We start from the raw sequence: 25,407 nt of genomic DNA on the forward strand, positions 1-25,407 counted from the left end.
AGTTAACCACAACTGGAGGCACTTAGAGAGAGGGTTCTTTCTCAAGTTAGCTGGGTTTTTAATCAACGACCCAACTGCTTCAGGGTCGACTTTACTGATGCCAGTTTTTAAATTATGGGTTTATTTAAATTGAAATCAAATTCTGAAACCATAATAGCAGGATCTGAACTCCCATCTCTTGATTATCAGACCAGGTCTGTACGTTGAGTCCAGTAACATGACTGTTATGCTACCATACTTAGTGGGCGGGAATTCTAAGTGCATTATGTGGGTGAGCGCTACGGGTGACTGGTTTATATGTTTATACCCAGTGCTTTCATTATTCTTCCTCTCACTTAGACTTTGGTGAATCTGTGTAGTGGTTTGCCCTGTAAAAACAGAGGCAAGTGTGTGCAGCAAGGTGCCACATATCGCTGCAATTGCCAGAGTGGATGGACAGGGCTGTACTGTGATGTGCCAGACGTGTCATGTGAGGTGGTTGCTCTTCAGAGAGGTAAGTCAAACCCAGGGAAAGGGGTGGGTGGGTGGGGGAGAGGTAGCGGGTGCACAGGGTGGCACTCGCTAGTCGTAATATTTGGAGAAGACTATGTTGTGACCACAGGTGTTCTGCGCCAAGACGGAGCATTAAACATGACCAGATGGTCTGTCTCTAACCCAGATATGTTTAATTTTTTTGTTTGCCAAAATAATTTCACTGGGAGGAGACAGAGAATAGAACTTGCCCTTGTGTTCGTTTGTTTTAAATTCCAGTAGTGCTGATGGAGACATAGATTTTTTTTTGTTGTTTGTTATTCCGTTAACCTCTACCTTTCAGGCTTGACTGTCGAACAACTGTGTCAGCATTCAGGGATATGTATTAACACTGGCAACAGTCATCGGTGCCGGTGCATGTCCGGCTACACAGGCAGCTATTGCCAGCTGGATGTGGACGACTGTGCCTCGAACCCATGCCGCAATGGAGCCACCTGCAAAGACTACCTGGGCAATTATGCATGCGAGGTGAGTTCGTTTGTTCAAAGCGATGTTTCAGGTTTACAGGATGAACGGGCAGTGATTAAGCCTAAGAGATCTCATACGGAGAACAGGAGCAACTCCTTTGATAGAGACCTACATGTACAAAGAGTTACGAGGCTGAGGAATGTCACTATCAGAGTTAGCGGTTGAAGCAAAGACCATGTCAGCGTTAATGAATAGATTATTTGGGTGGCTGAAGAAAATAGGGGCAGGACTAAAAGAAAGAAGGAATAGACATGCATTTATTTAGTGCCTTTCATGACTCCAGGATGTCACAAAAGTGATAACTCAAACTCAGCTGATAAAGTATTTTTTGAAACATTTCATTGCTGCAATGTAACTGAAGTGACAATTAATTTGCACACAGCAAGTTCCCACAAACAGAAATGCAATAATGACCAGATAATCTGTTTTGGTGATGTTAGGTGAGAGATAAACATTGGTCAGGACACTGGAGAGAACTCCCCGCCTATTCAGAATGGTGCCCTGAGAGGGCTAATGCAGCCTCAGTTTAAGGTTTCATCTAAAAGCAGGCACTGCTGACGATATAGCTCTCCCTCTGCTGAATGGCAGTTTAATCTTTATGCTGCAGTCTCTAGAGTGGGACTTGAATGCACAGCTTCAACTTTGGGTCAAGAGTGCTGCCACTGAAGCAGGACTAATGACAGCTTATGTGAAGGACCAACACCAAAGTGGGCTGTACTATAAGGGTGGGGATAGAGTAGGCATCTGAGGTTCTTGGTGCTCCACCTGAATGTGGTGTGGTTGGCCAAACTGAGATTCAACATTTTTCTCTGCATTTGGTAGAAAATAGAGCAGTTCCAATGGAGCTATTTACTTTATATTTGATTTTTGGCTTCTACTGCAGACTTTACTGTCGTCGGTGTTGCTGAAATAAGTTCACATCATGGCATGGTCCCAAGCCCCTCGCATTGGTATTCTGAAGCGGGGTGTTTGAGTTTATGGCCCTCGATGCTGGCTCAGAAGTTTGCTTATTGAATTGATTGGCAACAGATTTAAGGTGCAGTAATTGCGTGTGTTAAGTTCATGTTAAATCCTCTGGCATAGATGTGATGTACACTGTTTTTGAGCCATGCTTTCATAGGACGTTGTGGTTCTGTACACACTGAGGGCAGAAGTAATTGGAGGGATATACCAGGGACCTGTCAGAGCTGGGTTCAGATCCATTACCCTCGCAAGTAAGAAAGCCAAGAGTGGAAATCAGTGGATTTAACTTTATAAAGCTGAGCAGGAGCTCCCCATAATGGCTCAATTAGTAAGTGCAACACCTAACACAAAACTAAAATCCAGGCCCAATTCCTTTCACTGGTTTGGATTAAGTTATCTGGATCTTGGATGATTGATTTGATTTATTGTCAGATGTGTTTCTTGCATGCTATACAGACAAAGCATATTGTTCTTGGGAAAGGAGAGAGTTCATAGGAAAGGAGAGAGTGCAGAATGTAGTGTTACAGTCATAACTAGGGTGTAGACAAAGATCAACTTCATGCGAGGTAGGTTCATTCAAAAGTCTGATCACAGCAGGGAAGAAGCTGTTCTTGAGTCAGTTGGTACATGACCTCAGACTATTGTATCTTTTTCCCATTGGAAGAAGGTGGAAGAGAGTATGTCCGGGGTGCATTGGGCCCTTAATTATCCTGGCTGCTTTTCCGAAGCGGCGGGAAGTGTAGACTGTGTGGAGGCTGGTTTGAGTGATGGACTGGGCTTCGTTCATGACCCTTTGTAGTTTCTTGGGCAGAGCAGGAGCCAAACCAAGCTGTGATACAACCAGAAAGAATGCTTTCTATGGTGCATCTGTAGAAGTTGGTGAGAGTCGTAGCTGACATACCAAATTTCATTCGTCTTCTGAGAAATTAGAGGCGTTGGTGGGCTTTCTTAACTATAGTATCGGCATGGGGGGGGATCAGGACTGGTTGTTGGTGATCTGGACACCTAAAAACTTGAAGCTCTCGACCCTTTCTACTTTGTCCCCATTGATGTAGACAGGGGCATGTTCTCCACTATACTTCCTGTGGCCAATCTTCCAGGATTGTCCTGCATACTACAGAAATTAAAGATTAATCTCCTGCACCTCATCAAAAAAATCATGGCATTAATAAATGTTTTTTTAAGTCAACACTTCAGTTTATTATTTATAAAATATTAACATTGTGGAGGTGGGGAAACACTTTGTCCTGGTGTGTTTTTAGTTTTTTTTTTATAGACAGAGCTGTGGGGTTTATCATAGAAGCCCTACAGTACAGAAGGAGGCCATTCAGCCCATCGAGTTTGCACCAACAAAAATCCCACCCAGGCCCTATTCCTGTAACCCCACGTATTTATCCTGCTAATCCCTCTAACCTACGTATCCCGGGATATTAAGGGACAATTTAACATGGCCAATCAACCTAACCTGCACATCTTTGGACTGTGGAAGGAAACCGGAGCACCCAGAGGAAACCCACGCAGACATGGGGAGAATGTGCAAACTCCACACAATCACCCAAGGCCAGAATTGAACCCGGGTCCCTTGAGCTGTGAAGCAGCAGTGCTAACCACTGTGCTGCCGTGTGGAGATGGAGAATCATGTGATAAAACGTCCAGAGTTGGCAGCTCCAGTCAGCTGCGAACCATCAAAGGTGTTCATGACATTTTTACCATAGGCTAGAGAATTGGAAAATCGACAGGGGCTATCGCTCTCCTGTCATCAGGTGAGGATTGAATTGGGTGTCACTTCATACAGCAGGTATCAGCTCAAGAGGAATAGTGGTCAATTGGGCGAGGCACCCGAAGGTGCTCAGGCAACCATTAACAGAATCACAAAACTGTTGGGGCGCAGGAGGTGGCCACCTAGCTCATCGTGCCTGCATCAGCTCTCCAAATGAGAGCCTTTGTATGGTTCCCCCATCTTCTCTCCGTGACCCTGCACATTCTTCCTTTTCGGATGACAGTTCCCTTTTGAATGCTTTGATTGAATCTGCCTCCACCACACACTCAGCCAGTGCATTCCAAACCCTAGCCACTCGCTATTTTAAATAAAACAAATGTTGTCGTCCTATCACTTTCACATCACTCCAGTATCAGTTCACAACAGTGAGGAATAACAGGGTGAGGTTGTAGGTATAACCAGTTTCTTGGTAAGATAGTCAGGTTGATGCAGTGATTTGGAACAGTGTCTGGGAACTTGATTGATAATTCTGCGGATACGTCATAATCATTTCACACGGTGGGGCCCCAAATATCAGTGTAAGAAAGTTGCTGTTAATTTGAGGGACATAACTGTCGGTCCACCCCCTCTAATGGAAATAGATGTCTTACTCTACAAGTAGAATCTCTGGGTTTTAATGTGTTCCCCTGAGCCAGGGTGATGCAGGCAACTCAGCCCACCTTGAAATTTCTTTCTGTTTGTGCCTTTGTCTCCGTTTGACCTATTTGGGCCTGGAGCATTGGAAAAGGCTGTTGTTTTATTGGGGCATTGGTGGAAAAATCCTAAATTAGAACAATTTGTGTCAACAACTTCAAACAGAAGCAAATTGTTGGAAGTCAGTTTCAACTCAAAATGGGGATCTCCCAAGTTTCTTCGTATCAACATACACCACCACCAGGACAAAGAGCTTGGCTGCCCTGGATAATGGCTTGTCTAAGGGACAGTTCTTTCTGGGTGAAACTCGACAATTAATTTTGGCAGGGCTGCTATATGTCTCCAGAGCAGTTACTGCCATCCCCGTATCCCCCTGCCCTTCCCAGTCTCTCAAATATTAATAGACTTTTTATTATGTCAGTTGTCGGGTTATCAGATTCCAAGATTGTGGCTTCAGGCTAAACTGCATGATCCAGGCTAACATTCTAGTGCAGTACTGAGGGAGTGCTGCACCTCATTTTAGAAAAGATTCTAAACTGAGAGACTGTCTGCCTTTGGGTTGATGCAAAAGATTCCATGGCATATTTCAAGGAGCAGGGAGGTTCTTTCTAGTATCCTGGCCAATGTTTATCCCTCAACCAACATCATTGAAACTGAATATCTGGTCATTATGACATTGGCACTGTATTTTAATGCTGTGTATTCACCATCAGGGAAACAATGGAGCTCTTTCCAGAAAGTAATGTCCAGAATCAATATTTGCTGATGTCTTCATATTAATAACTTGTATAATTTCCCAATCATACTAATGATCAGCCCCCTTGGTCTCCAGTGTGTTCCAGGGTATCAAGGAGCCAACTGTGAGTATGAGGTGAATGAATGCCAAGTCTATCACTGTCACAATGGAGGAACATGCATCGACCTGGTGAATGATTACAAGTGTTCCTGTCCACCAGGAACTGGAGGTAATGAAACAACCAAGGAAGAGTATCACGTCTGCTTTACATAGGAAATGATATCAGTTGAATGAGTTCCCAGATTGCTGTCTGGGATCAGTGTTACATGATGATCATCAAGGTTCAAAACAGGCACGGCAAGTTAAGGTTACACACAGTTTCACTGAAAATGAACTGGAGGAGAGGAGTCTGAATTGTTTCATTCTTACTCGCCAATCATACATTAGTGTCTGTGTTAATCCAATCCACGTTGAGTGGTTTGTGGAGTGAATAGAATCATCAAAAAAGGAAACGATATGAGCGCTATTGAATAGAGAAATGGCCCCCTCATGGGCAGTGGCTAATTTTGGATGGGTGGAGAGCGTTGGAAATATGCAGGGGGACTGTTAGCACTTTGACAAATATGAGAGAACCACTGTGTTAAGAGTAAGTTATGTCTCATGAACCTGTTGAAATTTTGCTCAAAGAATAGATAAGGGAGTTACTGCAAATGTTACTTATGTGGATTTTCAGAAGGCTACAATATAATTGAAAGAAACCTACTGATATAGAAAGGGAATAGGTGAGCAGGTTGGGACAATGGGTGTGGACTCCAATCTAGCCACCTTAGATGGCTAGATTCTAGTCAGATGGTTTGGCATTTCAAATGTATGTTCTTCAGTTTGTACAACAAGTAGACAGCAAAGACAATCTAGCTTGGAGCTCTCTCAGCCCTCAGAACTTGGGAACATAACCCTATTTCTGTGTCTTACTTGCTGGTTTGTCTTGAGTTTTGTGGGCCTGTGATTTTAGACAAGTTCTTAATGCTGTTGCCTCATTGGTGGATGAATCCTAAATCAAATTACCAACACCCATTACCGTCAATGGGGTATGGTCACGTGAAAGTTGATCATGTTGATTTTAGTGTGACCCTCAGATGTTCCAAGAACATCTGAACTGACTTATTCTCTCACGTGACTTGCTGTGTTTTTTTTAATGTTGAGAGCCAATGCTTCCTCCAGACGAGAGACAAAAGTATAATTGTGATAACCTTTCAGAAGCCCGAGAGCAGATTGCTTGGCCAAACTTGTAGTGGGTAAAGTTTTGTGAGTAGGGCGAGTAAGAAGGGAGTTGGGGATCAAGTACAGAAAGTATGAAAACAGTGGGTATTCTTTTTGTAAGTGTATTTTTTAACCAGTTTTCTGTGTTTACAGGTATTCTGTGTGAAATAAACAATGATGATTGTGAGCCCAATATTAATCCCCACACCGGGGAGCACAAATGTCTAAATGGCGGCCGGTGTGATGACAAAATCGGTGGCTACAGCTGCATTTGCCCACCGGGCTTTATTGGAGAGCGCTGTGAAGGAGATGTCAATGAGTGCCTTTCCAACCCATGCGATCACAAGGGCAGCCTTGACTGCGTCCAGTTAACCAATGATTACCTGTGTAGGTGCCGACCTGGTTTCATAGGTGAGCTTTAAAGCAATTCTCGTTTTTGTTCTTGTAAATTTTCTCATTTTGACTGCTCTCCACGTGGAGTGGTCCAGTGACCATCACTTGGGTTTGAGAGTGGATAGTTTGTATTGGGTTGCTCAATCGCAGAGGCCAATACATCCAAAAGCACATAGCGTCTTCAGCCTGTGTCCCATGCACAGGCACTCTCTCCTACAACATGAGTGATCAGAAGCATGAATCCTATCTTGCTCTTGATGTGGAGATAAAATGGGTCCATTTATGACAGCTGTCCTGGCAGATCCACTGACTCACCGCTGATCTGGGATCTTCATGACTGGTATTGCTTAGCTACTCAGAGCCTTGAACAGCGGGACTTCTTCACTCATTTTTCAAAGCCGTCCTGTGATCCAGCATCAGAGGCATTTTTGTTTGGCCCTGAAGCTAATTGGAACAATCAAGATCATCGCAGCTGCCTGGAGTAGGAGCACAGTGATGAGTAAAGACTTTGAGATGATTTAATTGGAAATTTTCAGCTGATCCACCAGCTAATTGTCCACAATTGTGGAGGGTTCAAACAAAGGGGACAGAATCAGAAGGAAAGAATCTTGACTGGATTGCTCTACAGAGAACCGGCATGAATGTGATTGGCCAAATGGCGGCCTCCTGTGCCGTAATGACACTGCCAGGAAGAACTTTTTCAACCTAAAGATTTTAGGTTGTTTAGCAGAAGTTATTGGGAATGGGACATTGAAGGAGACAGGTTAAATGGTTCTCAAAAACAATTGGATGATAAAGATGAATATGTTGAGAGAATTTATTGACATGTTGGACTTATAGACCTTTCATTGTTCCTTAAGATTGTATTCCTACCTACATCAGTTTGGGAACAAGCCTGGATAGGTTTAAGTGTCATTTGACTGAGTGCCATATTTCTAGCTGCAAAGAAGGATTGTGTGGGCCCAGCCCAAGCAATGGCTGGAATAGGTCCAATTGACTGTTTGCTCACTTTAAAAATTAGTGCAGTGATGCGTATCTCTTGATCCTGAGATCCTTGATTAAGGATGTCTGAAGGAGATTGTGGAGACAATTATCTGCCCAGCTATAGATCCACTTTTATTTATCTTTCAAGGAAGAGGAAGGAGGGCAGAGGTTGAGGAAGGGCATTACAGACCTTATGGCGAAAGGCACTGCCACCAGTGATGGGACAAAGGGATTGGGGAGAAGGCACGAGAAGTCCAAGTTGGAGGAACACAGTTCTCAGAAGTTGTAAAGCTAGAGGAAGTTGGAGATCGGGAACCAATAACATGGTGCTCAGAGCTGGTCCATGAAGCCTGGGCTACAGTATCATATCCAAACTCAATGTGTTACTCTTAAGAATGGGTGCATTGCTGCAACAGCAACCTGCCGAGACTAAATAATTTGTTGTTTGTTATTGCTGGATGCCCTGAACTAAGAACTTGCAGCTGTTTGCAGTTTCAAATGATTTTTTTAATGGATGTAACATTTATTAACTATAAAGCAAGGGCCATGTTATCCCTTCTAATATTTGAGCAAATCTTTTTGTGTCTGCCCAGTACTGAATGGACTTTGTCTCAAAGTAGAAAAATAGAACTGATCACTTGCACAGGATGTGATTATGACCTAAAGGACAGTCTCCCTCCCAGGAAGTGAACAGTGGACAGGCAGTGTCCTCAAAACAACAGTTACCTTTTAAAGCAAGTGACATTAACTGCATGTCATCCAATATTCATGCTGTTTATTGCCAGGATTGAGAATAATATTTTATCCTATTTTTCAGTCAATAATCGTGGGCCGAAGGGCCTGTTCTGTGCTGTACTGTTCTATGTTCTATTAATACAAGCCACTGATCTCTTGTAGGCCGTCACTGTGAGAGCATTGTTGATCTGTGCCTTTCTCAGCCATGTCAGAATGGAGGGACATGCATGTTTGCTGTTAACACTCGCCTCGGATATACTTGCCAGTGCAGACCTGTAAGTCTTATCCGAGTTCTTCCCAATCCTTCGGGTGTCTGAATATTTATGAATTGTTTGGAAATGCTGTCACTTTTTTTTCTAAAAGAGCAACTGGTTTATATGTCTTATTTGCCATGAATCTCCAATCCTTCCAGTTGTTGTTTTGGGACCCTGGGCAGGTGCTTGTGTAACCAGTCATGTTAACAATTCTCTGTCTGCTGAGTGTGCCAGTGGTAGTCTACTTGTTCCACTTGAAATGACTGGGGCAGCCGATGGTGGAAGTCTGCCTAGTTTCTAGCAACCCGATTACTATTTCCAGTCTCATGCTGAAATCTGTGAGTAGAGATGTGAAGTGAAAACAGGGTTATAATCATAAGCTACTTGGAGGAAAGCCTCTGTGGTGACCTTTTACTTTTTCTTCCAAAAACACTCTCTCTTTTTCCTTTCACTCCACCTGGTCGTCACATCACAGTCTCTAATTGTGTTTTATTAAGCCAGGGCTTTTCACTGCCACCACCTTGATTCTTTACAGGATGCCCTATCATTTTCTTGTACCCCTAGTGTGAACCTGCCCCTATTCTCCATTTAGTCTGCTATAAACTACATCTCTTGTATACCACTGCTAGGTTTTATTTCAGTTACTAGCCTTTCAAGAGTCAAAAAGCTCAGGTTTTTGTTTCCCCTTGTCTAAACTGTTCCAAGGCAAAAATGCCGTCCTTGCCTCTTATTGGCTAGAACCAAGCTCTTCCTTCGTCCTTCCATCTCAAATGAGAGCTTTTCATCTGGGTAATTTCCTCCTGTCTGTGCCCCATGAATGCAACTGACCTTCACTGATTGGCTACTCAATTTCCGAGGGCATCACAGCCGATGCACACATACTACCTCAGCAATCAGGATGCTGGCCAATCAGACTTGTGTCTTTTTATACTTCAACAGACAATTTGCCTGGTTGACTGTAACTCCAGCTTATTGATCCCATGTGGCTAAGTTCCTCCAAGTCCCTGAAGCCCGACCAGTTGTAGTCTTTATATTCAAGGGAACATGTGTTGAACATGCTGCATGTGTGACCAGTGCATGCAGTGTTTTGGCAATGAGAGGGAACGTGTGCATTAGGGGCACGGGAAGGCCATTCAGCCCCTTAAGCCAACAGTAGATCTGATCATGGCCACAACTCCAATTTCCTGCCTACCCTTGATAACCTTTGACTCCCTTGTTAGAATCTATCTGTCATTGTCTTAAAAATATTCAGTCACCCTGTTTCCACCATTTCTGAGAGAGAGTTCCAAAGAGTCATGACCCTCTTGTCTCCTCATCTCTCTTAACTGGAAGACCCCTTATTTTTTAATCTGCGATCTTTCGTTCTATTCTCTCCCACAAGGGGAAACATCCTGTCAGCATCTACCCTGTCAAGTGCCCTCAGGATTTTGTATATTTAAATAATATTGTGTCTCATTTTTCTAAACCAAAGGATACAACCGCTGCCTGTCCAACCTTTCCTTGTAGATTAAACCCCGACCAAGGATGTGATTGCACTAGAGGAGGTACAGATGAGGTTCACCAGGATGTTGCCTGGGATGGAGCATTTGAGCAATAAGGAAAGACTAGATAGGCTTGGATTAAATGATTGAGGTGTATAAGATTATTAGAGGTATGGACAGGATGAGTAAGGAGTAGCTGCTCCCTTGGTTGAGGGGTCAATCACGAGGGGGCATAGTTTTAGTGTAAGGGGCGGGGCATTCAGAGGGGATTTGAAAAAAACCTTTTTCAGTCAGAGGGTGGTGGGAATCTGGAATGCACTGCCTGGGAAGATAATGGAGGCCGGAAACCTTACAACCTTTTTAAAAAAAATATTTGGATGAGCACTTGAAATATCATAGCATTCAAGGATATGGACCAAGTGCAGGAAAATGGGATTAGCACACTTCTAGTGGTAGTTGTGTCGGTGCAGACTCAATAGGCCAAAGGGCCTTTTCTATGCTGTATAAATCTATGACAACTACCCCCCCCCCCCCCAACAACAACCATCACCGGTATCAGTCAAGTGAACCTTCTCTGACACATTTATATCCTTTCTTAAATAAGGAGATCAAAACTGCACACTCTAATACGTTAGTCAAATGTGATTTTCCTTTCCAAAACCATGTTGATTCTGCCTGATTGCATTTTACTTGGATGTAAAGCTAACTGGCCTGTAGTTTTCTGCTTTCTGTCTTCCTCTTCCGCTGAACAGAGGAATCACATTAACTATTTTCCAATCTGATGAGACCTTTCAGAATCTCGGAAATTGTGGAAAATTAAAACCGATACATCTGTAATCTCAGCAGTCACTTCTTCTTTTAAGACCCTAAGATAATGTCCTTCAGGACCTGGGAACCTGTCAGCTTTTAGTTCTGATAATTTTCTCAGTACCTTTTCTCTGATTATTATAATCGTTTTTAATTTCTTCCTCCTTTTCACCTCCTGATTCTCAATTGTTTATGGAAAGGTAGTTATATCCTCTACAGTGAGGACAGATGCAAAATGTCTATTTAATTCATAAAACCTGAGGTTACGAAGCAGAAAGAGACGATTCAGCCCATTGTGTCTGAGCCAGCCAAAAAAAAGAAAAAGGAAACTAGCTGCTCATTTTAACCCCATTTTCCAGCACCTGCTCCATAGCCTTGCAGATTACAACACTTTTTAGATGCAGATCCAGGTACTTTTAAATGAGTTGAGTATTTTGGACTCAACCACTAACTCAGGTAGTGAATTCCAGATGCCCACCACATTCTGGGTAAAAAAGATTTTCCTCATGTCCCCTCTAATCCTTCCGCCAATCACCTTAAATCCATGCCCCCTGGAATTGACCCCTTAGTGAGGGGAACACGTCTTTCCTGTCTACTCTGTCTAGGCCCCTCATAATTTTGTGCACTTCAATTAGGTCACTCCTTAGCTGCATCTGTTCTCAGGAAAATAACCCCAGCCTATCCAATCTGTCCTCCATAGCTGCAATTATCAAGTCCTGGCAACATTCTTGTAAATCTCCTCAGCATTGTCTCCAGAGCAATTATGTCCTTACGATAATGCGATGACCAGAACTGTACACAGAACGCAATCTTTGACACAACCAGTGTTTTATGCAGTTCCAATGCTACATCCCTGTTTTTGTATTTGATACCTTGCCAATAAAAGGAAGCATTCCATTTGCTTTCTTGTTCACCAGTCCTCTACCTTCAAGTACCTGTGGATATGCACTCCCCTCACTTCCTCTACCCCTCTCAATATCTTCCCGTTTATTGAGTATTCGTTAGCTTTGTTTGCCCTTCCAAAATGCATTGCCTCACACTTTTCTGGATTGAATTTGCCATTTGCCACTTCTCTGCCCACTCAACCAAACCATTTATATCATTCTGGAGTCGACAGCTATCCTCTTCACTATCAACTTACAATTTTTGTGTCATCTGCAAATTTCTCAATCATGCTGCCCATATTTAAGTCTAAATCATTAATGTATAAAACAAACAGCAAGGGCCCCAACACTAAGCATTGTGGAACATCACTAGAAACTGTTTTCCATTTACAAAAACATCCATCGACCATTACTCTTTGTTTCTGGTCATTAAGCCAATTTTGGGTCTAACCTGCCACGTTCCTCTGTCGCCCATGAGATCTCATTTTTCTGACCAGTCTGCCATGTGGGACCTTGTCAAATTCCTTATTCAAATCCACGTAGACACATCCACTGCACTACCCTCATCAATCTTCCTTGTTACTTCCTCAAAAAATTCTGTTAAGCTAGTAAGTCTCAACCTTCCCCTAACAAAACCATGTTGACTATCCCTGATCAATTTGTGCCTTTCTAAATGAGTTTATCCTGTTTCTCAAAGTTACTAATAATTTGCCCACCAGTGAAGTCAGATTGACCGGCCTATAGTTTCCTGGCCTAACCCTGACAGCCTTTTTAAATAATGGTAAAACATTCACAGACCTCCAATCCTTTGGTACCTCACTTGTGATTAGTGAGGATGAGAAAATGATCCCCAGAACATTTGCAATTTCTGCCCAGCCTTCCTTCGACATCCTGGGATACAATCCAACTCGCCCTGCTGATTTATCCACCTTCAAGGATGCCAGTCTCTCCACTACTTCCTCTCTCATTAGGCTTTTCGAATATTTCACATTTCTCCACTTTAACTAGAGCATCTGAATCATCCCTCCCCATCGTGAAGACAAAGTATTCATTGTGAACTTTGCCCACATCGGCAGCATAAAATCCACAGGTTACCATGTACATCTCTGATAGGCCCTACCTTTTCCTTAGTTATTCTCTTGCTCTTAATGTATGATAAACATCTTGGGATTTTCTTTGATTTTATCTGCCAATGTTTATTTGTATCCTCTTTCCTAATTTCCATTTTTATTTCACCCTGTACTTTCTCTACTCCTCTCGGCTGCCTAGTATAAAGTCTTTTGTGACTGTCATATGCTTTCTTTTCCTGCTTTATCTCAGCCTGTATGTTTTTGGATAACCAGGGCGCTCTGGAATTGGCGGTACCACTCTTTTCTTTGTGGGGACGTGTCTACACTGTGAATTTTGCCTGTGAATGCCTCCCACTGCTTGGGCACAGTCTTTCCTTCTAATAGTATCCAGTCCATTCTTGCCAGCTCACCCCTCAGCTTTGTAAAATTTGTCTTCCCCCAATTTAGAACTTTTACTCCTGTTCTATCTTTATCCTTTTCCATAATGTTGAACTTAACTATCGTGTGGTCAGTATGTCCAAAATGGATCCCACTATTACTTCATCCGTGCCCTGCTTAATTTCCTCACACTAAATTTAGAATTGTGTCCCCTCTTGTTGGGCTTGTTACGTGCTGGCTAAAAAATGTTCTCTTGAATGCAGTTCAAGAATTTTGTGCCCTTCATACTGTTCGTATTCCAATTGATATTAGGGTAGTTGAAGTTCCCAACGATTACTGTCCTATAGTTTTTTTCATTCAGGTATTGTCTTTTTTGCTCTTCTAACACCCTTCCTCTATTTAGAGGTCTATAGTTGTAGCAGTGTAGCTGCCCCTTTTTTTATTTCTGAGTTCAACCCATATGGCCTCATTTGATGTTTCACTTTTGATTATTTAAGTAATAATGCTACACCCCCACCTTTTTTATCCCCCTCCCTACTCTGCCTGAAAACTCTTATCCAGGAATGTTGAGCTGCCATTTCTGCCCCTCCTTAAACTAAGTTTCCGTTATAGTGATGATATTATGCTGCCATGTGTCTGTCTACCTCAGTTCATCAGTTTTGTTTACTCTATGCTCCTTGCATTTACATATAAATCTTTATTAACGGCTGCCAAATTCCTGTGCTTGTGCCCCTTTTAGCCTGCACTGCTTCCATCTTTCTGTGTCACTCACTAATTCTCCATCTCCTGTTCTCTTTTCTGAATTTGCCCTTCGGTCCCCGTCCCCCTGCCAATCTAGTTTAAACCATCTGCCATTTCTTTTTTTAAAAATATTAGTTCCCCAGACGACTCCTCTCTGGAGGATCGTGCTCACTTTACTTTTTTCCTTTCTAAATACCTGTAGAAACTCTTACTATCTGTTTTTAGCTAGCTTTCTCAATTTGAAGGAGGGTTAATGCCAAATGTCTTTTACTCTGCAGGGCGTAGTGGGAGCGAGTTGCGAATACACCAACCACACCTGTGGACAGGTATTGTGCCAGAACGGTGGGATTTGCTCCATGAGCCCCATGGGCCCCAAGTGCAATTGTTTGAAAGGATTCAGAGGCTCAGAGTGCCAGATACCTATTTGCCTTGCCAGGCAGTGCCACAATGGCGGGACCTGCCTCCCAAAGTCTACGCCACCATTCTTCAGATGTCAGTGCCCTGCTCCATACCGGGGGCCGACTTGTACTGAAACAGAGAGGAAGAACTGCCATTCGCCCCTGTGTAAGACGAGGGCTGGGGACCAATTCTGTGACCAAGAGTGCAACAACCATGAGTGTGAGTGGGATGGTGGTGACTGCTCGCTCACCCTGAAACCTTGGGAGAACTGCTCAGAGAGCCTGCAATGCTGGAACTACTTCAACAACAACCAGTGCGACCAAGCCTGCAACACGCCCGAGTGCCTGTTCGACAACTTCGACTGTCGATTCACTCAGAAATCCTGCCAGTATGTTCAAAATCTGTGCCAGGGTTTGGAGCTCTTCTCTCTGGGTAGCTGTCTGAAGTTGGGTTAAAATGGTTCGGGTGAAAGAAAAAAGGATTTGCCATTAAGTGATGCCTTTAATTTCCTCTGAACATCCCAAAAGACTTTACAGCCAATGAATGGAGCTTGCAATACAGAAGGAGGCCATTCAGCCTTGTATATCGATGCTCCACATAGACCTCCCACCTCTCAACTTAATTTTCACCCTGTCAGCTTCTCTTCCCTTCTGCAACTACTGACTAAGCTTCCCCTTAAATGCAGCAGTGCCATTGGAAGTGCAGTCACAGTAAGAAGTGCAGCAGCTAAATTGAGCAGAGCAAACTCCCATAAAGAGCAATGCAAGAACCACCTAATAACTTGGTTTAGTGATGTCAGTTGAGGGATAAATATTGACCGGGTGAACTCTCCTCTTTTTTTCAAAATATTCCCATGGGACCTTTTAGACCAACCTGAGAGAGCCCTCGTTTTAAGCTGTCATCTGAAAGAGGCACCTCTGACAGTGCAGCACTCCCTCAGCACTGCACTGCAGATTTTGTTGTCTAGTCTCTGGACTGGGACTTGAACCCATGACCTTTTTTCTGCCTTGGATATTGAGAAGGCTACTCATTGACCCATGGCTTAAAGTTGTTTTGTAATGGCATTTAAGCGTACTATGGCTGGTACGCAGAACAACAGCTGTAGCTGTCATGTTTGTCATGGAGATCAGCACGGTAGCACAGTGGTTAGCACTGCTGCTTCACAGCTCCAGGGACCTGGGTTCGATTCCCGGCTCGGGTCACTGTCTGTGTGGAGTTTGCACATTCTCCTCGTGTCTGCGTGGGTTTCCTCCCACAGTCCAAAGATGTGCGGGTTGGGTTGATTGGCCATGCTAAAATTGCCCCTTAGTGTCCTGAGATGTGTAGGTTAGAGGGATTAGCGGGTAAAATATGTAGGGATATGGGGGTAGGGCCTGGGTGGGATTGTGGTCGGTGCAGACTCGATGGGCCGAATGGCCTCTTCCTGCACTGTAGGGTTTTTATGATTTCTATGATATAATATCGTCATAAGGCTGGAAATGGACAAGATTGACTTTTGGAATTAAAAGCAAATTACTGCGGATGCTGGAATCTGAAGCAAAAACAGAAAATGCTGGAAAATCTCAGCATGTCTGACCGCATCTGTTGAGGAAGGATAGAGTTGCTTGTTACTCTCTAACTTGTCCTTTTTGATTCCCACAGCCCACTTTATGAGAAGTACTGTGCTGACCACTACAAAGACGGACACTGTGACCAGGGTTGTAACACTGAGCAATGTGGTTGGGATGGCCTAGATTGTGAGAATGACATCCCTGAGCGACTGGCCAAGGGGACACTGGTGCTGGTAGTGCTCCTGCCTCCGGAGGAACTGCTCAAGGATGCTGTAAACTTCCTTCGAAGGCTGGGAGCCCTCCTGCACACTGTCCTGAGATTCAAGAAGAACTCAAAAGGGGAACCGATGATCACCCCTTACTACGGCCATGGCTCCAGAATGAAGAGGTTTATTCGGATTGTGAGAGAGCTTGGGCAAAAGGTTGTTATAGGGTAAGAATTCCTGAGTCAGTGCTCCACATAAGGCCTATTGTTTTTTTTTTAAGGGAGGGGTCCACTGTGCTGCTCCACTGTGCAGTGAGCTGCCTAATATGTATGCTTGCTAGTGCTAATGGGTAGTATGACTACCCAAACTGATGGCAATGCAGCCTCAAACCTTGCTTGCAGTAGAGGGTTGCTACTACCTGTGTACGCCTACACTGAGCAGGAGATGTCAAATACTAGAATGAAAGGGAAAAAAGTTAAGGCGAGGGTCCTCAGCTCCCTAACAGCACTGTAGGTATACCTACACCTTGGGGACTGCAGAGGTTCAAGAAGGCAGTTCACCACCTACTGAACTGCAAATAAGGATGGGCAATAAATGCTGGCTTATCCAGCATTGCCCCCACCCCGTAAATTAATTTAAAAGTTTTCAGAAGGCATTGCTGAGGGTAGCTGTCGGGAATATTGTTACAGAAATTCGGGCATATCGCAGGGGAATACAACAGCATGGTTGACTAACAGCTATTGCCAGTATTGGAGATGATAGGAAGTGGTGCGTCCCTGAGCTCAATGCTGAGTCCTCTTATGTTCTAAATAGTCTTGGGCAGAGGGACACACTGCTTAAAATGTGCTGACAAATTACAATGAGGGATTTGATAAAGAGGACTGTAAAATACTTGAAGCGAATATGTGCGTCAGCAGAATGGGCAAATGCAGTTTAATGGGCATTTTGGGATATGACATGATGACTGAAGTGGATGGGGCAGACATTCAGAAGCTAAACTACGTAACGGTGTGAAAAATGCGACGACAAATCGGTAAATCCACAAGAATGGTCATTGAGTTTGTAAATAGGGACATGTTATGGTCATGCTTTATGTAGTTAGAGGATCATGGCAAGTTTTGGATTGAGATTCATCGGGATAATAATGGGGTTGTGAAACAGTGGCCAGGGGAAGAGCCGAGAGTTATAGAAATCTTTTTCCACTGGTGTGGAGGTGGACAGGAGATTTTAAGTTTTTTAATTATGCAGGATTTTATAGGCGAATCAGGCAAACCACTTTTTTGGCTGGTTAAGGTGAGGAGTCATTAATTTAAGGTCACAGAGTGGTTGGGAGAATTAGTTTTTAAACATAAGGCAGTTCCTGTGTGGAATGCAGCAAAGAGCTGCTACAGACACAAATTAGTTAACGGTTGTAAACTTGTTGTAGTTCTATGGCTCACCTTGGCATTAACTTTTTGTTACTCTCTCACAGTTCTGAAGTCTGTTTGGAGATTGACAACCGTCAGTGTTTGCAAACGTCCGAGGATTGTTTCCCGTCAACAGACAGTGCAGCCGCCTTCATTGCTGCCCAGTCCAGCAAGGGCAACCTGCCCTACCCAATCAAGTTTGTTACAAGTAAGTGCAGTCAACTCCCAATTCAGGCAAGTTTACCACCTCCAACCGAAAACCCTCGAGGGAGTGTGGAGGCTTCAGCTGTTTCAGAAATGCTTTGCCAATTGCAGGAATGCTTACTGAAATGGAAATAAAAATAAAGCTACAGGTTGTGTTTTAGAATTTTTAAAAAATCACCGCTTCCCAACAGTATCCGTGGGTGTTCTTTTGAGATTTGTATCTCAATAATGTTTTTGTGTTGGGTGGCAGAGCAGCAGAGTGTGGTGTGTGCCAGACTGGGTGAGGAGATGTGGACATGAACCAATTTAGAAGTTCATTTTCAGAGGTTTTCTGAGTTTTGAGGTAAACTGAATAAGCTCTCCCTCCTTCGCTCTCAGTTCAATTTGCAAAACTCCAGTGCGGATGAAGAGAGTAAGACAAATACTGCACTGGAACCATGACTAGTTAAGAAAGCCCACCAACGCCTCTACTTTCTCAGAAGACTAAGGAAATTTGGCATGTCAGCTATGGCTCTCACCAACTTTTACAGATGCACCATAGAAAGCATTCTTTCTGGTTGTATGGCTCCTGCTCTGCCCAAGACCACAAGGAACTACAAAAGGTTGTGAATGTAGCCCAATCCATTACGCAAACCAGCCTCCCACCCATTGACTCTGTCTACACTTCCCGCTGCTTCGGCAAAGCAGCCAGCATAATTAAGGACCCCACACATCCCAGACATTCTCTCTTCCACCGGGAAAAAGATACAAAAGTCTGAGTACACTTACCAACTGACTCAAGAACAGCTTCTTCCCTGCTGCTGTCAGACTTTTGAATGGACCTACCTTGCATTAAGTTGATCTTTCTCTACACCCTAGCTATGACTGTAACACTACATTCTGCACTCTCTCGTTTCCTTCTCTATGAACGGTATGTTTTGTCTGTTTAGTGCACAAGAAACAATACTTTTCACTGTTAAAACATGTGACAATAGTAAATCAAATCTTTACTGAGACAATGGAACTGTCAACCTCTTAGTACAAACATTATGATGTTTTACATTCAGGCCCTTTTGAAGCAAGTCAATCTCTTGAGCAATGCTATTTAATACTTTAATTGTTTGCATATGCTTAATAGAAGAAACATAATTGTAGGTAATTACAGTTTTCCCTATCGATCAACTCTATTGCAAGCCAAAGCATAGGATTAGTGTCATTTCAGTTGTCATCAATCGACCATGGATGCTGCAAAATCTTCCCATTGTGCCCTGGTTTTATAGGTCAGCAAGCACAGAGATGATGGGTGAACAGGAATTGGTATGAGTTAGGACATGGGCAGTTGACTTCTGGATGACCTCAGGTTTACAGAGGGCTGCATATGGGAGGCTCGTGAGGAATATGTTGGAATAGTCAAGTCCAGAAGTAAGCAGATGGATAAGAGATTTGGATGATGTTAGAGATGGAAATAAGCGGTCTTGGTGATGGTGTGAGCATGTAATTGGAAGCTCACCTTGGGGTCAGATGTGACACCTAGGTTGCAAACGATTTGATTGCCAGGGAGATGGATGGAGTTGATGGCTGATGATTTAGTTAGAGGAAATTCCTGTCAATACTCTATGTTGGACAAGCATTCTGACAATTTAGAGATAGTGGAGTGGTTGAGAGAGATGATGGTGAGGTAGAGCTGCATAATGTCAAGAGTATGTGTGGAACATGGTGCTGTATTTTGAGATGTCGTCAAAGGGCAGCATGTAGAAGAAAAAGAGGAGGATACAAAAGGCAGATACTTGGGGCAGGAGTGGGAGGGGAAACCATTGCAGTTGATTATCTGGCCACGACTGGATAAGAATGGAATCGGATGCATACAGTCTCCCCCAGCTGGACAATGGTGGGGGTGTTGGAGGAGGATAGCACATCAATCATGTCAAAAGCTGCAGACAGGTTGAGGAGACGAGGGCATGCTCAAGAAACGGGTTGGTCGGAGATTTCCAAAAATACAACTTGATCCTCTTTTCAGGGATGTAGATTATGGATATGATGTATTTAAGTGGCATCTGCATTCTAATTGGACGCAATGTTGTTTGTACAACTTGTCGAAAAAATAAATGTGAAACTAAAGTGATTTTTTGCTGTTAATGAGGTTGACTGAGGTGTATTTTCAAGAGTTAATTGTTGCCTGTTTGTTAAGTAACTAAAATGAGGAGAGCCATCAACAAGATGACTCAGACAAGATCAAAATCATGGCACCTGGTTCACAGCCGATGTTGAAATTGGCTGCACGTGGAGTTCAGCAGGATAATGCTCATATTGCTAGTCCTCAGCAAATCCACCCCCAAAATATTTTCCAGAAACAGATTGTAAGTATACATTTGTCAACTTGTTGTAAAGACGCATGGACCACAAAAAGAACATGGGGCAAATGTGAGGAATAGTGACTGAACATGTGATTAGATGAAATGTGCAGTGGGTAGAAAGCAATATTCTTTTGCTTTTTAAATCACTTGTAATTAAGATTGTTAATGTTGGGTTGATTTGAAATGAAAGTAGGCAAATGTGGAAAATAGGATGATTATTTTTCCACATTTGCCTTTGATGCCGAACTGTAGTGAAATGTCAGAAAATAAAAGGTGGCGTTTGTTTTCTCTCCAGGTGAACCTGGTGATTCGAGTGACCAGGCACAGCGGAGCCTCCTGTACCTATTGATGGTTGCTGTGGGGATCATCATTCTTACTCTGATCCTGGGGGTCGTAGCGGCTAAACGCAAGCGCAAGCTCGGCCCACTGTGGTTCCCAGAGGGTTTCATCCTGAAGAAGAGTGACAATCGTAAGCGTCGAGAGCCTGTGGGGCAGGATGCAGTGGGAATGAAGTAGGTGTTAATGATGTATTATAAAAGTGCTCAGTGTTGGAGTGTGTGTAGATATTAATGTGATGATGGATATTATTCAGTGAGAGTCTGTGTACAAGTATGAATGTAATGATAGATCCAAGTGGTGAATGTTAGTGTATGGGTATTAATGTTGCACTGAATAATCAGAATTTCTATGTACAACAATTGGCATTAATGAGAAAGTGTGGCATTAGAAAACTTGAAAGCCTCTCATGCGGGATGCAGTGGGAATAACGTAGGTGTGATATTAACGACCTGGGAACCCCGAGGCCAAACCATTCCACAGCCTGAGGTTAAGAAGTTGATTTGACATTTTTGTTCCATGAAACAATTGAAAGGAATATTTCCCAGGCTTGAATAACATGGAGCTCAATTTGGCAGAACAGTGAGGGTTCTGTCAAAACCCACAGCCTCTCACATCAGCACATTTTTACACACACATATTGTTTTAAGTTTGCTGTTTTAAACAAAGGCAAAATGTAATGTTGAATATTGAATGATCCTAAATACATAAAAAGCAATACCTAATGCCTACAAGCCCACTGACGCTTTAGAACAGCTGCTTAGGTGTAGCCAGTTAAATTCCTTCTTGAGGGACAATGTAAAAACATTTTCGAAACTGGGACCATGAAAGGAGAGTGCTGGAACAGAACAACAAAGATTGAAATAAAGTAAGTCCTGCATTCATGTAGTGCTTTTCATGACTTCCAGATGCCGCAGTGCTTTACAACCAATGAAATATTTTAGAAATGTTATCATTTCAAAGCGCAGCAGCCAATTTGTGTACAACAAACTACCACAAATAGCAAAATGATAATGACCAGATTATCTGTTTTCGTGATGTTGATTGAGGGATAAATATTGGGCTGAACACTAGTTGGTACTCCCCTGTTCTTCATAATAGTGCCCTGGATATTTTACATGGTGCCAGAGGACATTTAAAACCTCACCTGAAAGATGGCACCTCTGACAGTGAAGCAAACCCTCGGCACTGAAATGGAGTGTCAGCCTGAACTATGTGCTCCAGTCTCTGGAATGGGACTTGAACCCATAACTTTCTGACTCAAATGTGAGAGTGCTACTAACTGAGCCATAGTTGTTGTTTAGTGATATCTGCTTTAACTGAATGAATTAGATGAAAGCCAGGGTGAATTCCTGAAAATTCTTGCAAATTTATGGAAATTCATAGAATCATAGAACCCTACAGTGCAGAAAGAGGCCATTCGGTCCATCGAGTCTGCACCGACCACAATCTCACGCAGGCCCAGAAATTCTGATCATTTACAAAACAGGTAGTGTTTAAAATGATTGAGATTCAGTGGGATTGATGTGAAGACAATATTTGCTCTGATGAAGGAATCCCAATCAAAGGGACATAATTTTAAAATAGACGTAGACCACATTTAGGAGTAAAGTCAGGATGTGTTAATTCACTGAAAGAGCAGTGGAAATCTGGAACACTCTTTCCACCCCCGTGCCTTGCCCCTAACCCCTACATAAGGGTTATGAATGCTTGGCTAATTGGACTTTTCATTGAGATAGACTTCTGTATGGTGAGGGTGTTCAAGGGATGTGGAACAGAAACGGGTAAATGGAGCTGAGGTACTGACCAGCTGTGACCAGGTTGAATGGTGGAATAGACTCGAGGAAGTTGAATGATCTATTGTGCCTGTAACATGCTGTAGTGTTCTGGGCTAATATTCCTGATGGGCTGAGTTGCTGATGTACTTCTGGTGCTCCTGACCATGCTCACACCTGAATAGATGTTGTTAAGTGAAACATTGCTGATTGAACCAGATTAGATTTGGTGATGTTTCACAATATATTTTCCTGTTATCCTTGCTGTCAAATCTTGATGGGATCTCCCAGGTTGCCTAATTCTGCTATGTTGTGTCTGTAGGATGTGGTTTGAGTTCTTTGATGATCTGTCATTCCCACGCACTTACCTTAGTTGCCTGGGGTGTTTTAACTCTCTGCGTTACCCATCAAAACATTATTTCCCGCAGCCGAGAGGGTTTTAATTCCCTGGGCCTCAGTTGCTTGTCCTCCACAAAGGGCGCAGGAATTCCATCAGGATAAATCTGTTCTTGGAGGCTGACTTGACATAGCAGATTCCCCCCACTCACCACTGTCCCAACCACCCCCTAAGAACTACAATCCCACTCATTGGCTGCATGGACACTATCCCTAATGTCAGATTGAAAAGATTTATAAAAGCTTTCTTTCTTTTCTTAGAAATCTGTCAAAGCAGGTGCCTGATGACAGCATAATTGATGACAACCAGAATGAGCAGTGGATGGATGGAGGAGGGCCAGAGGCAAAGAAACCTAAGGTGGGTCTGCATTGTCATACCATAAACTATGTTAACCAGAGAGGCTCTGCAACCCAAAAACACAGCAGCTGTGGTATTGGTTTTGCACTGAAGTTTGATTGATGGATTGGAGTGATAGTGAAAGATAGGGAGTCTTGTTGTCAAGTCTGTGTGGTTAGTTCACTTTCAGGCTCCCCATGTTCTCAAGCCTTGCAGTGCAAATTGTCAAGGTACAAACTTAAGGTTGGCAAGGTCAGTGATAGCGACATTGTTGTAATGCTGTTGATTATAGAATGTGCAGTGGTGCTAACATTGACCACAGTTGGTCATGAGAACCACAGCTGCAGCAACTGAATTGCATGCATAGCGTGCATGATGAGATGGTTGCCACTCGATTCAAAAGACAATCCATGAGTTTGTCCAATACCAGCAAAGTAACGGATTTGTTTGTGGTAATTATGACAGAGAAAATAATGTCTCTTCCACTCGAGTGAAAACTGGGATCTGGATCATCTTCCAGTGACCATTTAGAGGGCAGCAGTTTTCAGAGTTGGTATTGCAGAGAGGTGTCTGATCAGCTTGCTTGCTCGCTCTTCTGAAAAAGGATTAAACTCACCACTGAAGACTGCCGTTGTTGTGCTTCTCCCTTTGTCCGCTTCACGTATATTTCTGCAATGCCAGTTACATAAAATCTACAGATGCCGTGCCTGTGTTTGTGCTCCATATCAGCCTCCTCCCACCCCATTTCATCCAACTCTAACCTTCTGTTCCTTACTCCGTCTTGCTCATCTAGCTTCGCCTTAAATGCACCTGTACTATTCACCTCAGTGGTTCAGTGGGTATGTTATATACTTTATTTGTTCAATTCTTTGCAACTCCAAGTTCTCAAAGTCACAGCGTTTCAGGTTATAGAGCAGCAAACCTGTATGTTGTTGTGAAGTGATACGCCTTCTCTGTTCCTTACAGACTGAAGATCAGGCCCTACTTCCAGAGAATGAAGACCAGGTTGACCATCGACCATGGACGCAGCAACATCTGGTGGCAGCAGACATCCGTTTAACACCATCCCTGGCCCTGACCCCACCTCAAGTGGAGCAGGATGCTGACTGTATGGATGTCAACGTGAGAGGTCCAGGTATAAACAGTGACGCTCGTTATCAAATCCTCCAAAGACTGGCGCATTTCTCAGAATAATAGAATAGTTGCAGCACAGAAGGAGGTTCTTTGGCTTGTCATGTCTGTGCCAGCCCTACGCACGAACAATCTAGCTAATCCCATGTCCATGCCCTTTTCGCACCTGAGTAAAAGACTTTTATCCAGTTTAAATGCAGGTATACATCTTTATGGATGAGCATTCCTCCAGTCCACGAATGAACAAAGTAAACAAGCTTGCATAAGAACAAAGAAAATTACAGCACAGGGACAGGCCTCTCGGCCCTCCAAGCCTGCACTGACCATGCTGCCCGACTTAACTAAAACTCCCTACCCTTCCGGGGACCATATCCCTCTATTCCCATCCTATTCATGTATTTGTCAAGATGCCCCTTAAAAGTCACTATCATATCTGCTTCCACTACCTCCCCCGTCAACGAGTTCCAGGCACCCACCACCCTCTGTGTAAAAAATCTGCCGTGTACATCTCCTTTAAACCTTGCCCCTTAAACCTGTGCCCCAGTTATACTTATACTTTCCACTGAGTATCTGGATTAAGTTAGAGATGAAACGGCATGGTAGCACAGTGGCTAGCACTGCTGCTTCACAGCTCCAGGGACCTGGGTTTGATTCCCGGCTTGGGTCACTGTCTGTGTGGAGTTTGCACATTCTCCTCGTGTCTGCGTGGGTTTCCTCCGGGTGCTTCGGTTTCCTCCCACAGTCCAAAGATGTGCGGTTAGGTTGATTGGCCATGCTAAAATTGCCCCTTAGTGTCCTGAGATGCGTAGGTTAGAGGGATTAGCAGGTAAAATATGTAGGGGTAGGGCCTGGGTGGGATTGTGGTCGGTGCAGACTCGATGGGCCAAATGGCCTCTTTCTGCACTGTAGGGTTTCTATGTTTCTATGAAACAAAGCTGTGGGTTTTATTTATACAAGAAGAAAATTCAAAAACAAAAGTTTGTTAAATGTATGTAGAACATTAGTTAGACCACATTCACTAAATGATTGTTCATAGTTTTTGGCCTTCAGGGATCTGGGAAGTGTGGATTGGCACAGGCTGTTCTCTGGTAAGGATATAAATGGAAAGTGGGAGGCCTTCAAAGGAGAAATTTTGAGAGTGCAGAGTTTGTATGTTCCTGTCAGGATTAAAGGCAAAGTAAATAGGAATAAGGAACCTTGGTTCTCAAGGGAGATTGTAACACTGATTAAGAGGAA

At 43.4% G+C, this 25,407-nt stretch overlaps 1 protein-coding gene across 2 annotated transcripts in view; it reads left to right on the top strand.

Annotated features, from left to right (window-relative positions):
* LOC144497167 (uncharacterized) overlaps window positions 1-25,407 on the top strand; it is a 146,976-nt gene that overhangs the window by 108,311 nt on the left and 13,258 nt on the right. For both annotated transcript variants that reach the window (XM_078217971.1, XM_078217972.1), the window contains 11 exons: window positions 340-493; window positions 815-999; window positions 5,208-5,340; window positions 6,525-6,782; window positions 8,646-8,758; window positions 14,377-14,885; window positions 16,139-16,480; window positions 17,725-17,867; window positions 20,492-20,708; window positions 22,965-23,061; window positions 24,007-24,175. In XM_078217971.1, the coding sequence (XP_078074097.1) occupies window positions 340-493; window positions 815-999; window positions 5,208-5,340; window positions 6,525-6,782; window positions 8,646-8,758; window positions 14,377-14,885; window positions 16,139-16,480; window positions 17,725-17,867; window positions 20,492-20,708; window positions 22,965-23,061; window positions 24,007-24,175 (2,320 nt within the window). The remainder of the gene's footprint in view (window positions 1-339; window positions 494-814; window positions 1,000-5,207; window positions 5,341-6,524; window positions 6,783-8,645; window positions 8,759-14,376; window positions 14,886-16,138; window positions 16,481-17,724; window positions 17,868-20,491; window positions 20,709-22,964; window positions 23,062-24,006; window positions 24,176-25,407) is intronic.

Source organism: Mustelus asterias, chromosome 8 (assembly GCF_964213995.1).
Source record: "Mustelus asterias chromosome 8, sMusAst1.hap1.1, whole genome shotgun sequence".
In the NCBI taxonomy this organism is placed as follows: domain Eukaryota; kingdom Metazoa; phylum Chordata; class Chondrichthyes; order Carcharhiniformes; family Triakidae; genus Mustelus; species Mustelus asterias.